At 40.8% G+C, this 16,137-nt stretch overlaps 1 protein-coding gene across 4 annotated transcripts in view; it reads right to left on the bottom strand.

Moving 5' to 3' along the window:
* Positions 1-4,824: 4,824 nt before the first annotated feature.
* Positions 4,825-16,137, bottom strand: part of sh3tc2 (SH3 domain and tetratricopeptide repeats 2) — a 36,401-nt gene continuing 25,088 nt past the window's right edge. For all 4 annotated transcript variants that reach the window (XM_047354222.1, XM_047354218.1, XM_047354219.1 and 1 more), the window contains 6 exons: positions 8,272-8,449; positions 8,038-8,188; positions 7,617-7,739; positions 7,328-7,478; positions 7,054-7,250; positions 4,825-5,930 (listed from right to left, as the gene is read on the bottom strand). In XM_047354222.1, the coding sequence (XP_047210178.1) occupies positions 5,175-5,930; positions 7,054-7,250; positions 7,328-7,478; positions 7,617-7,739; positions 8,038-8,188; positions 8,272-8,449 (1,556 nt within the window). In that variant the 3' untranslated portion in view covers positions 4,825-5,174. The remainder of the gene's footprint in view (positions 5,931-7,053; positions 7,251-7,327; positions 7,479-7,616; positions 7,740-8,037; positions 8,189-8,271; positions 8,450-16,137) is intronic.

Below are 16,137 nucleotides of genomic sequence, written 5' to 3'. Positions count from 1 at the left end.
AAGGTAATTTCCTGATAAATCCTAAAACAAAGTTTTAGAAAGTGCTTAGACATGGGTGGTTGGGATATCTTATTCAAACATCAGACAGCTTATGTTCTGTTTACCATTGCAGTGTAAACTGTTTAAGAAGGTTCAGTTCTCCAAAGTTGAACATCACAAATTGTTTACTATTAAAAGCACAGGTGTTCCTTCCATAATTACCAGCTTCATTTAAGGAACATATTGTGCATCAAAACTTTAAAACAAAAGTAGCAAGTAAATCCTGAGACTGCTGTCTAAATTCACACAGTGTGTGTAATTAAAATGTCACTGTTCCCATGAGAACAATTGAACAGAAAGAACCATCTATAATTACAAGGTAGAGATTTTCTCCAAACACATAGGCAAATACCAGGCTGCTATAGAATCAAAGCAACAGCAGAGACGACTTCTTACTCCTTCAGTACTCTCATTGTGACTGGAGATGGTGAAACAAATATAAATAGTTGTTGTGTTTGGTTTGGATCCAAAAAGCTTGCCTAGGTTACAATAATTAATGTATAATTTTGGCATCATTAAATGTGCTTAAAGGGCTTGATTTCATTTTAATATTTCTGAAGCAAGCAACCAAATCCACCAGCGAATTTCTCAATCAGATGAAATGCTAAATTAAAGATGTTTGGGGTATTGTACAAATTAAAACCCCAAGTTTAGATGTCCATTGAAGTCTGACAGGTTAACAAAATTGTTTTTGTAGAGAAAAAGTATTGTTCTAGGATTTTCTTGAAATGGTTCTAAGTTATGTTTTCTTTTTATTTTGTCAACCACCCAATGCCAGTCTGTTTTAAACTTTTCAGTATTCAGTATCCAGTCTTATCAAAGAGATGAGAAAACAGTTTGCTTACTCAGGTTCCTTGAAAGTACGCACAGGGCAATGAAAGCAGAATTTGAAAGAATTTAATTAGAATTTACAAAACAAGGATTCAATGTCCAATCAGTGTTTAATTAGTGTGCGATTATGTGCATTCCACACTCGCTTTGGTTTAGTTTTCTTCTGTTCTGCATTTTTTATGGTTTTGTGTGCAACTTATGGCAGATGTTAACAGTAGTAACTAGCTATGTCAAATGTATTTCCTTTTGGGATTAATAAAGTATTTTTGAATTGAATTGAATATAAAAACAAGGAAACGTAATGGCTCTAGGGAAACTGATCACTTCTATTGCTGTAAAATGGTATTTATCCCCTGTAGTCTCTACTTCATTTGCTGATGTTTCCAAGGTTCCTTCTGGTCATCCTAAACACATTAAATAATACGAATTCTACATTTTGTACTTTTGACCTTTCGTGCAATTTGTCCAACATTTAAGGTTGTGTGAGATTATACAGGCTTGTATTTCTCTGCTTTTTATGTAAACAAGCCTCTGTATTTCCTCATTGTATTTGGTGGAGCTAAGAGTGTGAACTTGTTAAGCTCAAGTCCCCGGAGATCATTTAAAAGTAACACTGAGAATACTTTAAAAAGAAGAACAATTCAGTGCTTGTTTTGGCTCTGTTGGACTTGTTTTGAACTAGTGGTTAATTCGTGCCAGGCAGGAATAGCAAGAAGCCTTGCAAAATAGTTTAGCATGGAGATCATGTATGCAAACATTTCTTTCCTTGGTGCTCAACAGCATCATAGTTGTTAACTGTCTTTGTTTCCCTCTTAATCTTGCACCATTGTGTTCCACTGTCTCATTTGGAACAGAATGTATTATAGTTAATATCACCCTGCTGTAATTACAGTATAGAATGAGCAAAGTTGTGTTCACTACATCAGCTAATCAAAGCAACTCATTCAACTCATTGTGATATGTTGTACATGACATCAACACAGCAACACAGCTTTTCTGAATTTGTATGGTTCATTGGTTGTTTGTTCAATAACAAGAGCACTAGTTCTAGAGAAAAACCTGAACTAGTTTGGAAAAGAGAAGCAAGTCCATGCAAGTTGTAAACTTCAACTGTAAAATCAGTGGATGTGTCACTGTCTGCATGATGCAACTTGTAAAAACACATGTACATTAGCTTGTTAGTCACATGGCCACAATCCTATATACATTTAGTCTTTCAATCAAATGCATTCAGGAATATTAAAGACTATTTTTATTTCATTATTTATCGTTTTTAAAGTAGAAAGTCACCAGATGCAACTCAAACAGTCAGCAGACAACTGATTCTCCTCTGACCGCCTCTGGTTAAATTAAGTGTGCTTGTACAATACTGACCTCTAGAGGGGTTTTTGAAGAATGGCCAGATTTACCAGGCGGTAATCCAATCAATCTTGCATCCATAAAGTTAAATATTTTAAAATGTTTAAATCAAAAGTTTACATACATTTCCTTATTATTTGGAAGAATTGTTCTTGAAACTTAACCCTTGGGTTTGATGTTCTGGCTATCTTTTCAGAAGTTTCTCTCAAAAGTTTGCTAACACTCTCCCACCAGCTTCAGACAGCATCTTCTCAAGATGTTTTTGCTTATGTTCTGGGATTGATTAACCCTTTTCACATCAAAATATGTTTATCTCTGTTACAAAGCTCCTCCTTAACTATGATTGCTGGACATACTCATGTCATTTGTACTTAGATACAATTTCCAAATGCCTGAATGTGCCACATCCATCTGTTTAAACAATTATATATAATTCTTCTGAATTTAAGGTACGTATTTGAAAATTCTCTAACAAATGATCTCTCGTATTCTGGGATTTAAGAAATAGAATTATTTTTTGTAATTCTAACTGAACTAAAAAAGCAAAAGTCTAAACTAATTTAAAATCAAACAGTGAGACAAAATTCTGTGTATTTTTATATGTAAGTACATATCTGGTTTTGATGGTGCACACATCATTCTACGAACAATCAGTGTTCCTCTCTAATGTAATATTCCATTTTTAAAACTCAAAGATGCAGGTCAAGAAACTGATAACATTAAAACATTATTTCTGTTTCTGATGTGTTGCTTTCTTGCCCAATTCATTATAGATTCAATTGTTAGGTGTTGTATATTGTTCCTTAGGGTTAACAATGTTTTCAAGTTGATTGGAACCACATAAAATAAGATAGTCAGAGACTGCATACCTTTGCCACCCAACATAGATTCCTACTTGGCAAAGTGAGCTACTCCAGTTCAGTAAAAGACACAAAAAAGCCTCAATTCTACACTTTCCGGTGTTTCTATGAGAGCCATGAGAACATAAAACCAGCACTTGGATTCACATTTAAATCACTATTTGTTCAAAAGTAACATTTCTGTTAGCACCCTACCGAACCAGTTAAGCTTCATCTACAATTTGGTATCATGCCTCTTTTCCATTAGTACCTACTCAGCGCGGTTCGTCTCAGGACAGTTATACTATACGGGGTTTGGTTTGTTTTCCATCAGAACAGAGTATTATCTCAATGTGGGCTGTATTGTCAATAGCAAGGCAGCCCCGAAGAAAAAATAACGTGACATAAACACAACAACGGAGGACCTGCTGCTCAGTCTATAGCTTTTGTCAGACTCAGAGTGAAAGCAGAGCCAGAGAAGGATACGGGTGGAAAGACGAAGCACTCTGAATAAGTACAACAGAGAGAGGGAAGCCATGGAGCAATAAAGGACATGTGAGGGTAAGCTGATGATACCTAATCTTAGCTTTCTATAGTAGTCATATAAGGCAAGTGTACAATGATTTAACGGTTGAAGATATCAGTTAGTTATATAACGGATGGAGTCATGGTTGGAAGTCCTGCCAACAGTGAAGTGCATTGTGCCTCTACTAACATTACTGTGTGACATTAACACATTAAAGTTATCTGCATGAAACAATAGAAAATGTTTTTCTTATGTATAAAATGATACACTAGGATAATTATAACACACCCAGCCAGAACCTATAAAATAAGGCTCAGGGGTTCTGATGTGACAGGGGTGTGGCAGGAGAAATGGAGAGGTGAGACGCTGCTCTCTAAACTGGTCATTCTCCAAAGTTTGCTTGAAGTAGTTACAGTTTTGGGCTTTATGAGAAAGTTTATGTCTCAGCAATAGCAATAACAAAGTCAAGGACTTTGAAGCAGAAAACCGTGGACTTTTGACCATGGTAAAGTTAGTTTTAGGTTGGATATTGGACATTCAAGCTCAACAGATTCAGCTGGGTTTTCTTCCTGTTTGCTAAATAAATTTCCAAACCAAACACACTGTTGCTTGGTAGTATTGTTTTGTGTGTCTTGAGGGAAATATTTGTGCATCTCAATAGCTGATTTTATGTGTGATCAGCTGATTTAGCTACTTATTAAATACAGCATGCCCCGCCTTTGTGCAATTCAGAACGCTAACATGGTGTCCTTTTTCTTTTCTTTTTTTCAGCCTTCAGGTATGGTTTATGATTTGTAAATGGAAAAATTATATATATTATTTTTATATATTTTATATATATATTTTTTTTTTATTAAGTTTTCCCTGCACTACCTCTTGGAAAACCTTCTCATTTCTCCTGGTCCCATGGCCAATCAGTGAACAGCAGTCTATTTATGTCACATGTAGTCGCTACTCAGCTGCGATAGTACCTGCTCAGGAGCAGGGTTAAAAAAAGTAGGTGACGGTAACCAAAAGAAAAGTTATGGAAATGCTCACAAAGCGTGCCAAGTGGAGTGGAGCCGGCATAAATAGACCCGGGCATTAGATGTATATCTAATAACCTCTGATAAAAAAAAGAATTCATAAAAAATTAATTTAACTTTTTCTGTAAAGTTGCTAATACACACACACAGACAAACTCAACTAAAAACATAACGTCCTTGGCAGAGGAAATAAAGATTCCACAACCAAAATAAGATTGTTTTAATGTTTACGTTACACAGCAATGTAGAAAACATATGTTACATATAGAGTGCACTGTAATACCTGCAGTTTATATTAGGGAAGAAGGCCATGCTTTGATTGATTTACAATATTGACATGTTAAAATTAAAACTGCCATTCGGCTGGAACGTTTCGATCAGTTTTCTGGCAACAACACATGTGGCCGGAGAAAGGGAAGTGTCTTTGGAATGCTGTGTGTCGACATTTGTGCTTACTGTGTGCGTCAACATTTATTTTCTTCTGTGTGTCTCCAAGCTTTATCCCTACTTATAGCTTTATCATTATTCATGGTGACAGTATCCTTCTGTCCAGCATCATAGTCTATTTGAGGGTGAGCATCCATTTTCTTTAGTGGGTGTATTTTGTTCATCTTGAATATCTGAATCCATGTCTCTGGCGTTTGTGTGTCCGGTGAGATCACTTGTAGGATTTGCCGGTATTTGACTCGGCATGCTCTGGTCAGAATCTAATTCTGAATCCTTTCGTTCAGCTGGATTCTGGTAAATTTCAGTGGAGCTGCTGGAGTCTGAAATGTGCTCCTTAGCCGTATCAAAGGACCCTGTTATGACACTGTCACTATATGAATGGCTCGCAAGGGTGTCCGTCTCTGAGCCAGAAACATCTACATAGAAACTCTCTGTCTTAGCAAGGCAGTGACTATGATCCTTCTGGCCATAATCTCCTTCAAGATTCATGTCTGCCAATATTTCTTCAGCATCTGTGTGGACCACATGAGCTCTTGCTGCTGTATTATCTTCAAACCTCTCATCTTCATGTACAAAATCAAAACTAGAATGTCTCTCAAGCAAACCTTCTCTATGTCCAAAATCAACATTCAGTGAATTCGTCCTTTTTTGGTTAGGATCTGCAGAGCTTTTTACCCCGGCCAAAACTTTCTTCAAACTCTGAGCTCTGTCTCTGTAAAATTGGCATAACTGAGCATCAGGCATTTGGTTTCCATGGATCTCCGCCAATTTCATGTACACCACATACAGAGCTTCAGGGTTAGTTTGGTCCGCAAGAGCAGCTGCCAGTGCCAAATGGAAGTACCCCACTGCATCAAAAGCATCCTGCAAAGGCAAAGTATAAAGGTCAACTATGATCATTAAACCTGCACTGTGCTTTGACCACAGAGCTTGAGTTGTTAAAAATTCAATGTATTTCACTGGGACTTTATGTGATAGACCAATACAAAATTGGTTATGCTGGAATTTTGAAGTGGAAAGAAAAAGAAAATCTGGTTTTAACATTTTTATGAGTAAAATCTTCAGTGTATTCTGCCCCCTTAACTATGATACCCCTAAACAAAATCCAGTGAAACCACTTGTCTTGAGGGGGAAAGAAGCTGCTGACAGAACAGATAGTAGCCGTGGACTCTAAGAATCTCGCTTTTGTGGAAAAGTGGCATGAAGAAAAACCATTTTGACAGGCAGCTTAAGAAGTCCCACTTAAAATTAGACACAAACCATGTAAGTGAAACAGTAAATGTGAAAGAACGTCCTGGGGTCAAATGAGACCAAAACTGATATTGCCTTTTAGTCTACAAGAAAAATGATATTTGTGGTGGAAAACAAACACTGCAGATCACCCTGAACACACTATCCTCACATTGAAACATGGAGATGCTTGCATTTAAGCCGTTTTGCAAAGGAGAATAGGCATAAATCTCAACCACAAGCTGCTTCTTTCATTCCCACAACAGCTGCATCTGTAAATGCAACAAAAGTTGGTTGACTCAGGGAAGGTGAATAATAAAATTAATTTGTCAAAAATAAAAAATAAAAACATGTATCCTTTTCATTCCATCTCAAAATTATGTATTTATGTACTACTATATGTGAGTCTATCATATAAAAAAAATGTATGTTAAAGATTATGATCCTCTACCATGACAAAACATGACAAAAGCTGACATGGTATAAATACAGATGCAAGGCACTGTAATTATCCCAGCTGAAGGATTCATAGCATTAATTACTCTTAGAAAACCAGATATTTTAAGGACAATGACCTTGATCCTTTATTAGGCATTTATGATCACAGGTATTCAGGAATAGATGAGGCTGGGTTTAAGGTTTCAAATTAAGTTGGTTGTAGTTTGCAATTTGGGCCACAAGATGTCACTACATTCTGAGATTTGACATGGGGAACATCAATAACATCATCATGCAGTCTGTTTGGCATCAGCTGTACCTTGAGTTTGTGCAATGTAAGGTTTCCCAGTCTGCAATAGAGTTTAGTGTAGTAGCGCGCCTCTGTGGGGTGCTGCAGAGTAGGCAGACACAGGGATAGGGACTTCAGGTAGTAGTTTTCTGCCATCTCATACTGCTGCAGGCTGTAATAAATTGTGGCCAAGCGATGATAAGCAGTCCTCTCATTTTCACGAACTCCTGCAGAAGAAAATAATAGTGTGGCTGAATCTGTATCTATTCTAAGTGGGATAATAAAGACAAAAAGCAATGCTTACCTGTTTGATTAGCAATTTGAACAGCCAGTGTTGCATACTGCAGAGCTTCCTCCTGCTCTCCTTGGTTCATTAACAGCTCTGTTAATTTACTTAACAACCGGAACTCTGAATGGAGGTCTTTTATGCTCCGTGCAAATGGCAGACTACCATCCTAAGAACCAAAGTAATTGTTGGAAAATAGTGTGGAGAAAAAATGGAAATATGAATATTTGCCACAGCTATTGTAGAAATTGCTAGCTAATAGCATAGCTGTCTTGAGATAAACAAAAATTATTACTTTTCCACTTACCCTGTAGAAAAGCTCTGAAGCCATCCGGTTCCTGTGGCCTTTAAAGTAAACATCACCTGCCTCCTCATAGATGTTCATTGCAAAATGAGGGTCATTCATCCTTAGGGCTGTTTTCACTGCTGCCTATCAATATACTTTATTATTATCCTTAATAGTAAATATTTTGAATCTGTTTGAAATATTTGTAACACCACATTTTAGATGGTTTAAAAAAAATACAGAATTGAATGTAAGAGTATAAATATGCAGAAGACTGAGATTTGCACACAGTTTTAGCAAGGACAATGATTGCTCAGGAATGTTGAGTGTAGACATTCACTGGATGTTTGCCAGTGTTATGAAAGAACAAAGGGCAGGACCAGGAAAAACAAGTACCTAAAAAACAGCCAGTCTACACTTTAATATTCAATTTCCTCTTTACCTGGAGGTACATGTCAGCCAGCTCGTCCTCCTGGATGAGGTAATAGATTCGTCCCACCTGCAGCCAGGTCTCTGACTCTTCCTCTCTCTTGCCCAGGTCAATAGAAATCCTCAGACTCTGCTTGGTATAGTCAAGAGATTTACGAGACGATCTGCAAAATTAGAAATAAAGCATGAAAAACGTGTGTGAAGAAATAGAAACTACCTGGGAGTGAAGGAGACAAAAATAAATTACTTTTCTGTGTTGAGTGAGAGGTAGAGGCTGCTGAGCTTTTCCAGATACTCTCCCTCCCGTCTCTTGTCCTTCAGATCTCTGGACACTGAGACGCAGTGCTCATAGTATACAATACTCTGACCATAGAGCAGCATGTCGGCATAAAGCCGACTCAGAAGCTTGGCTACTACCATCTGACCTGCAATAAATACAAAGGATCGGTAAATAAAAAAAAAAAAAATGGGATATAAGCAAAGTAGCAACACTGTTCAGCAAATTATATAGCACATAAAAATAAGTATTAACCAAATAGTTTTTCCTCAGTAAATATATTTCCAATTGGGCCAATGAAATTCCCACCAAGAGGTCACGAAAGACCCCACAAGTGTTTGATTGTGGAGACCTGGGACCGAAGTATGTGCACCTCATAGAAGGGGCAGTGCATCCACCTGTTCGACAGTACCCCCTAAACCCGGGAGCTGTTGAAGAAATTGATAAAATAGTAAAAGAATTGAGCGCTCTAGGAATCATCAGAGAAGAGCCAAATCCCATCACTAACAGTCCCATTCAAGTGGTAAAGAAACCAGAGTCATCAGGAGGAGGTTGGAGGCCAGTAATCAACTTCAAGGCCCTCAATCAAAGAGCCATAGCAAAGAAGTGACAGCAGTGCTGGAGGGAATGTTAAGAGTTGATGAAGAGAAGAATCAAGAGAGTAAAGATAACCACAAACAGCCACTACTGTGCACAAGCCTCGAATGAAGGCTTATCCATTTGGGAAGAGAATGGATTTGAAAGCGCCAAAGGAAAGTTAGTGGCCCATCACGATCTGTGAAAAAAGATCGCCGAGTTGAGGATGAGCCTGGAGCTTGAAGTGGAGCACCAGAAGGCTCACACCCGAGAAGGGGCTCACTGGCGTGGAAATGATGAGGTGGATCGCTATGTTCAACAGAGAAAAGTTGTCTTTGTCGGGATCGAGAAGTGGGATAGAACGCCACAAGGACAGGCGGTCCCTGAAGAGTACATGGATGAGGTGGTACGGAGCGTGCATGAGGCCTTAGGACATGCAGGCGTGCTACCTACCTGTAAAGAATTGGAAGAGCAGGAGCTCTGGATCCCTATGAAACACATCCGGCGCGTACTACGGGACTGTGAAGTATGTGGTCAATACAACGCAGGACGCCGTGGACAGCGGCTGGAAGGTCTGACCATCAAGCGCACCATCCCCTGGGGCTCAGTGTGCATGGATGTCGCGGGCCCCATGGGGATAACAGAGAAGAAAGGTGAGAAATACCTTCTGGTGCTAGTAGACTCAATGTCAGGGTATGTAACTGTAAGAGCAGCAAGGAGAGCCAACAGCAGCAATGTCGTTGCCATGCTGGAGCAAGTCTGTAGTTCCCTTGGGGTGCCTAAGGAACTGCAAACAGACAATGGGACTCATTTTAGCAATGCACAGGTTGATCACTGGTGCCAGACATATGGAGTAATGAGAGTTTACTCTCCACCATACACTCCCCAAGCGAAGTGGGGTCTGGTGAAAAACTGGATAGCAAAAAATGCTAATTCCCATGACTGGAGCACCAAAGCTGTAGAAATAGGGCAAGCACTGAATGACAGGCATCAAGTCAGTAGACCCTGCCCTGCAGCAGAACTCAATCAACGACCAAGCCCCCTCAAGCCAATTCTCAACTAAGGATAACCAGAAACCGGAGAGATGGCCAGTGAATCAAGCACCATGCCACCCTACATCAGACTGGCCACTGTATATGGGGTGGTTGCCATTCGAAGAACCACTTCAGGGCTTTGGGCAGGAAGAGCCTTGAAGAAATTGGACTTTGCTAAAAAAGGATTCCTGTCAACAGAAGATGAAATGCTGTGGTGGCGAGAGGTCAAGAACTGTTGCGCAATCTGCACGGGCCCAAGTCAGCTCAAAGTCTGCTGGGAAGGACCAGGACGAGAGAAACCATTACATCACAACACTGGTGGCGATGAGTTAGACAAACTGCCATACAAGCCCGTCAAGGTAACGGACATCTTCATTTGTGGGGGCTGCCGAATCACCACTCTCCCAAGAGTGGTCTTTGTGACCCAGTGGGATCTGCATGAAGAAAGACCAAGAGAGTGTACCTGCCTGTGGGACGGTTCATTTCTTAAGTACTGTGACTCTTGTGGACCCCAGACAAGATCAGGAGGGCTGATGCAGGTGGTTCAAGCAGAAGGGTGGCAAGTAAAGCAATTTTATGATCCTTTAAACCACATCCTGATGAAGGGTGGCCTGCACCGTATAGACAGGCACCCTGGGACCAAGACAGTGTGGTATTAATAGTTCAACCATCAGCTCCCCCACTATATGAAGGGTTATGTGGAACCGAAGGATGGGGTCACCTGAATGATGGCCTGGATGGGGGACCAACAGATCTGCTGACAGCATCAATCAGGGAGTCCTGGCCATATGATCCAGCCTCTGGCCAGGTAAGCCGCCCACCTTTAACCACCACACAGTATCCCCTGGTGTTCCGAGTGTATAGAGACCAGGGTCCAGAGGGTGTCGGCACTGCCCTGGAACAACCTCCTGACAATGAAGAACAACAGGCGCAGCCAAGTGGATGGTTTGGGCCATGGGAGTTGACAACCTGGGGACATTTAATATTAGAAGTTGTTGCAAATCCAGACCTCCCCCTGGAAGACTTGCTCAACACTCTCAAGGAAAGGGGTGCTCGGGGTACAGGGCTATACTACTACACGACCAGTTTAGATGCCTGGGGCAGCCAGGGAGCCAGACCCAAACAGAAGGTGGGAGAGTTCATCGTAACCTCTGAAAACTGGCATCGCAATAGGGTCCTACAGATTCCAGGTATTGTGGCTCATTGGACAGACACACCCACTGACCCTAGCTCCACCCAGAGGGTACAACTGGCAGTGCAAATGGTTGTAGTCCCATTTAGAGGTGTATACTCCATAGGAGCAACAATAACAGTCATCCCAGAACATCAAAAAGAAGACTCTGGAAAAGTAGAAGCAGCAGCAGCATACAGGAATAAATGCTCACATTCCTGGCCTTGGCCTCTTTACCACAGAAGCAGAAATGGACAAGACAGGACAAACATTGACGGACCAACAAGGAAAAGGGACAAAAGTTGTCAAGTGTCAAAGGAAAAGAAAAACATAAAAGGAAGAATGTTATTCCCCATGGGGTCCCTACACCGATGACAGAGTTAAAATTGGGGCCTAACATCTGGAATGGCCTGATGCAGGGAATCCCCTATCTAAAACTGCCATCAGAATTAGTTCTACTAGAGAAACCGAGAACGGATTTTGCCCCTTACTATCCATCCTCAGAAAGTTATGTTGTCTCCAATACTGAGTATCATAGAAAAGCAGATCTGCAAAAGCTTGACCATGCTGGAAAATGCCAAGCCTTACCATGGAATGTAAGTAACTTTTTACTCTCGTATCGCACAATGTCCTGGCCTGGCAATGAAGGGCGTCCCCCGCTGGATACTCAAATTATAATCTCACCAGAGGGGCCCGAAAGCCTGCAATGGATATTCAATATATTCTACCTTGAAGTAAAAAGAGCAGTTCTGGGAATCAGATGGGGACCACATTATCAAGAACCATTCAAAGGCATGTATTATGAAGTTTCAATGGCCGGAGCTGTAATTTGGCCACATCACCTTATAAGTCAAAAGAATTCAAGGGAAAAGAGCGTCAACCTGGCAGATATGTCTTCAACATCACCCAATTACCCATTTCGGTGAGAGAAGGAACGGTCTGCCCTAACCCTCCACACCCACACTGTACCACTCCGGCTCGACCAATTCCGTCGGGTCGAACTCCAGATTCACAGCCACCCACTGTACACATCAATCTGTACCCTGTCAGAAGTGGGGTTGGCTTATGAGTACTATAGACAAAGGCGGGCCATAGATTGATATAAATTTGCAGGACCACAGATACAACCTAAACACTGACTAGTCTACCAGTGGACATGGGTGTGGAAGGGATTGGAACCTGGATTGCCTTACCCATCACCCATTTATCAAACCCTGCTCAAAGGACGAGTGGACAGAACTGAAGAAGCAGATCAACTGGAATTAGCAGGCTATTCCCGAGGATAACCATGCCAGAGACTCATTCGGACATGATTCCTCTCAGTTATTTAGCTATTTTTAATGCCCAAAACGAAGAGCCTCCTGACGACCCTGACAACACAAGTCCCTCTACTCGACCCAAGCTATGGAAACGGATAAAGAACACGGATAAAGCATCTTGTCTGAAGACCTTGCTTAGGCTTTTCGCTATGCTTATTGGCATCATTCTTTTGTTAATTATACTTTACCAAGCTGGAGTGGGACCATGGAACTTAACCCATGTTAAGGTCGCTCATGGTTCTTCAAAATATGCCAACCAAAGTTGCTGGAACACAACCTCTCTGAACATCTTTTTGCCTTGGACAGAATACTCTCCCATAAAGAACCACTCTGTGTTCTTTCGTGAAAGCCAAAAAACCAACTTCACCAGATTGATGAAGGTTCTAGAAGGTTCTAGAGAGAAACCCAGTATGGATTAACGACTCCACGACCCAACAACCTGTCAACCGCACCTGGTCTATCTCCAACCTTGAACTCACTGACGAGGGAGTAATAATATGGGTGAGAATCCTGTATCGACTCATCCGCCGTACAATTCGCTGCAATTGGTTACACCCTGACCGAGGGGTCCCGGAGTGGCACTGCGACTGGGCCTGTCAACCCTTGGTACAGTTTAAAGGCCAAGGTTATTGGGAGCCTGAGGTTATCTACAAGGCTCCCTTCAAGAGTTGTGAGTTGCCCAGCCTGGTTTCCCCGTTGGAAATTTTGGGGAAAATATCAATTAAATTGTGACGAGAATGTGTCCATTAAACCAGACATATCCCAGCAGACCAGCAACCACACCGAATGGGGCCTTGTTATCCCCGCAAGAGGACCCAACGCCACAGCGCAGAATCGCACACGCATTCCTGACACCCCTAGGCCTAAAGACACTTTGTCAGCCAAGAATCGTACAAATTACCCGTTGGCTTTTCGGAATCGAGAAGCCCTGCAGGAATGTATTAATACTAAGCTCAGATATTTGCCCAGCTGTTTTTGGAACATATTCACTCAATGCCGCACTCAGAACTATCTGCCCTTGGCCCTTCTTTACACTCATCGAGTCTATCTCTCCTGCATAACCTCCTGGTCGAAAACCATCTGAACTGAACACGAAGAATGGCTGAACACGACGTTTCCCTGGGTATGGAAGGCTTATGGTGTTCCCCACTTCAAAAGGAGACTTCCCCAAGGGTGAAAGCCAAACACATGAAGACCTTGTTTTTCTCTGACTTTTGGGACTTTGGGCATGGATACAGTCTGATTTCAAGAAGGGGGTGTCAAAATAAGGTGAGATCTTTCCATGTAATCCATGCAACATTCATTAACTGCTCACAGTTAAATCCATAAAAATTACAATGAATATCCTTTTGTGTAATCCATGCAATAATTACTAAAATACACAGTTGAAGCAGTAGAGAGTGAAACAAGCATATTCTCATATTCTAGAACTGAGAGACTGGAGAGGCCTGTGTGTTGTCACATATTAGCTGTCTTATCTTTTGCAGAAGTATAACCAAGAAGTGTAACCAAAGGAATAATGTATGATGATTTTCCATTTTCTACAAGTATTAAATGAAATTAGTAATCTTTGATTATCAAGTTAAACAAGTATTAAATGAAACAAGTAATCTTTGATGTTCAAGTTAAAACACATATGATTGAAATATGATTGAGAACTGATAATTAAAATAGAAAACATTAAGGTTTAGAAATTCTCAATCAGCTATATATGAAAGAGATAATGTGTGGTGTGTGAATAAACAGGATGAAGTTTAAGTAATGGTTTTAAACTGTAAATGAAGTAAACGCTGTAACTAAAAGTTTGAGTAGCACCAATGTAAGAATTAAAGCCTCTGTTTAAGAGGAAGTGTAATGTTGAGTGAGACAGGAATAGAGCAGATGTTCAGGAATTTGGGAAGTGAGAGCAGTAGCTTACAGCACAAGGCAGATGACTGAGGCGGGTGCGCAGGTCAAAGAAGAGGCCAGCAGACAGCTCAGGACTGAGGTGATGATGGCATGTCTGATATGAACACGACTTGGGAAATTCCAGAAAAATAACATCACCTTATGTCACGGGTGACCAATGGGACAGCCATGGCAACAACCACTGGCCAATGAGCACAAAGAGTTTGGTGGAATTGCTCTATAAAATGGGCAAGAATAGAGGAACTATTTGGTTGTTTCCTCGCAGAAGACCAGCGAACAAGATCGGACGGATAAAAGAAGCTCAGATGGAAAAGGAACAGAGACACAGCCCAGCTGATCGACTGCATTAAAAAGAGGATCAACCCGTGTTCCCAGAAAGGACTGTGCCTCAAAATTAAGAATCTGATTTATCCAGACAACAGAAGTGAACTTGATTGGTGAAGAGTTGATTGCTCTAAGTTTCAGGCTTCTGGAAGTCCTGAATCAACCTCATTTATGTCTCCGGGTTTCCTTCAATTCTTCAGCCTCTGGAAACCACTGTCTTCGGAGACATATGACAACAAAGATCCTGTTTAACCATCGAAGTCTGGAGCATCAGTGCCTGCCACTTAAAGGAAGAAAACTGAAGATTAAGTCATATTCCCTTCAAGAAACCACTCATTACCAGAAGAAACATCTCCATCAGGTGCATGGATGAGCCTCCGTCTTCAAAGCCTCTCCAACCTCATTAGTTTCAGCATCAGGGTAAGACAGGTTGAATTGATTGATTTATTTCTATTATTGAAATTCTTATGTGTTGCCGAATTGAAGCTGTTACTGACCCCTGCATAAGCATTGCTAATTAAAGAAAACATATACAATTCTAGTTAAATCGTGGACATTCAATTAATTGAGTCACCTTATTTTTGGTTTTTCATTGGTAGTAAAAAGTCTTTTGCCTGGTTCTAAGAAATGTTAGGAGGTTTTTATAGGTTGCCTTAGCCAAGTTTGTTAAAACAGCGCCCATGGGGCTCGTGCCGAGCCACTAAAATTAACCTAGCCCATATACCAAGAGCCAGTTGTAAAATTAGGGAATGAGCAGCCGTGAACAAAAGTGACATGACTGCGGTAGGCTACTCAGTCGTCCAGACCTCCAGTTGAAGAAGGGCGAGACTTTTGTATGAAGGCTGTCAGAGGCTAGGCGAGTCATTTCCCGACACCAGCTTAAACAGAACTTTCAGTAAACCTGCTTAGTAAGATCTTTCAGGTTTAGGGAAGTCCGGACCCGTTGGATGGAGAGCTGGATAGAGCAATCCCTTAAGACATAGGGAAGTAGGAGGGAGGGGTTAGCTCATCGGACAACGAAAGTCTCCACCATAAAAAGAGACTAGGCAAAAATGGTCTGCATGGCGTTTTAAGACGAAAACCACTGCTGAGCCAAAAGAATATTAAGGCTCGCCTCAGTTTTTTCAGAAACAAATCTTCATAATTCCCAAGACTTTTGGGAAAATACTCTGTGGACTGATGAGACAAAAGTTGAACTTTATTGAAGTGTTCCCTCTGATTACCAGCCCCATTTTAGATATGATTAATCTATCCTTAGTAAATGGATATGTACCACAAGCTTTTAAGGTAGCTGTATTTAAACCTTTACTTAAGAAACCTTCGCTTGATTGAGATGACTTGAAAAATTACAGGCCTATATCCAATCTTCCATTCTTATCTAAAATTCTTGAGAAAATAGTTGCTAATCAAATGTGTGAGCATTTACACAGCAATGACCTGTTTGAAGAGTTTCAATCAGGCTTTAGAGCTCATCAGAGCACTGAAACAGCTCTGCTGAAAGTCA

The sequence above is a fragment of the Girardinichthys multiradiatus genome, chromosome 23, assembly GCF_021462225.1.
Source record: "Girardinichthys multiradiatus isolate DD_20200921_A chromosome 23, DD_fGirMul_XY1, whole genome shotgun sequence".
Taxonomy (NCBI): domain Eukaryota; kingdom Metazoa; phylum Chordata; class Actinopteri; order Cyprinodontiformes; family Goodeidae; genus Girardinichthys; species Girardinichthys multiradiatus.
The sequence above is the reverse complement of the archived record's forward strand: the minus strand, read 5'-3'. Positions and strand labels throughout refer to the sequence as shown.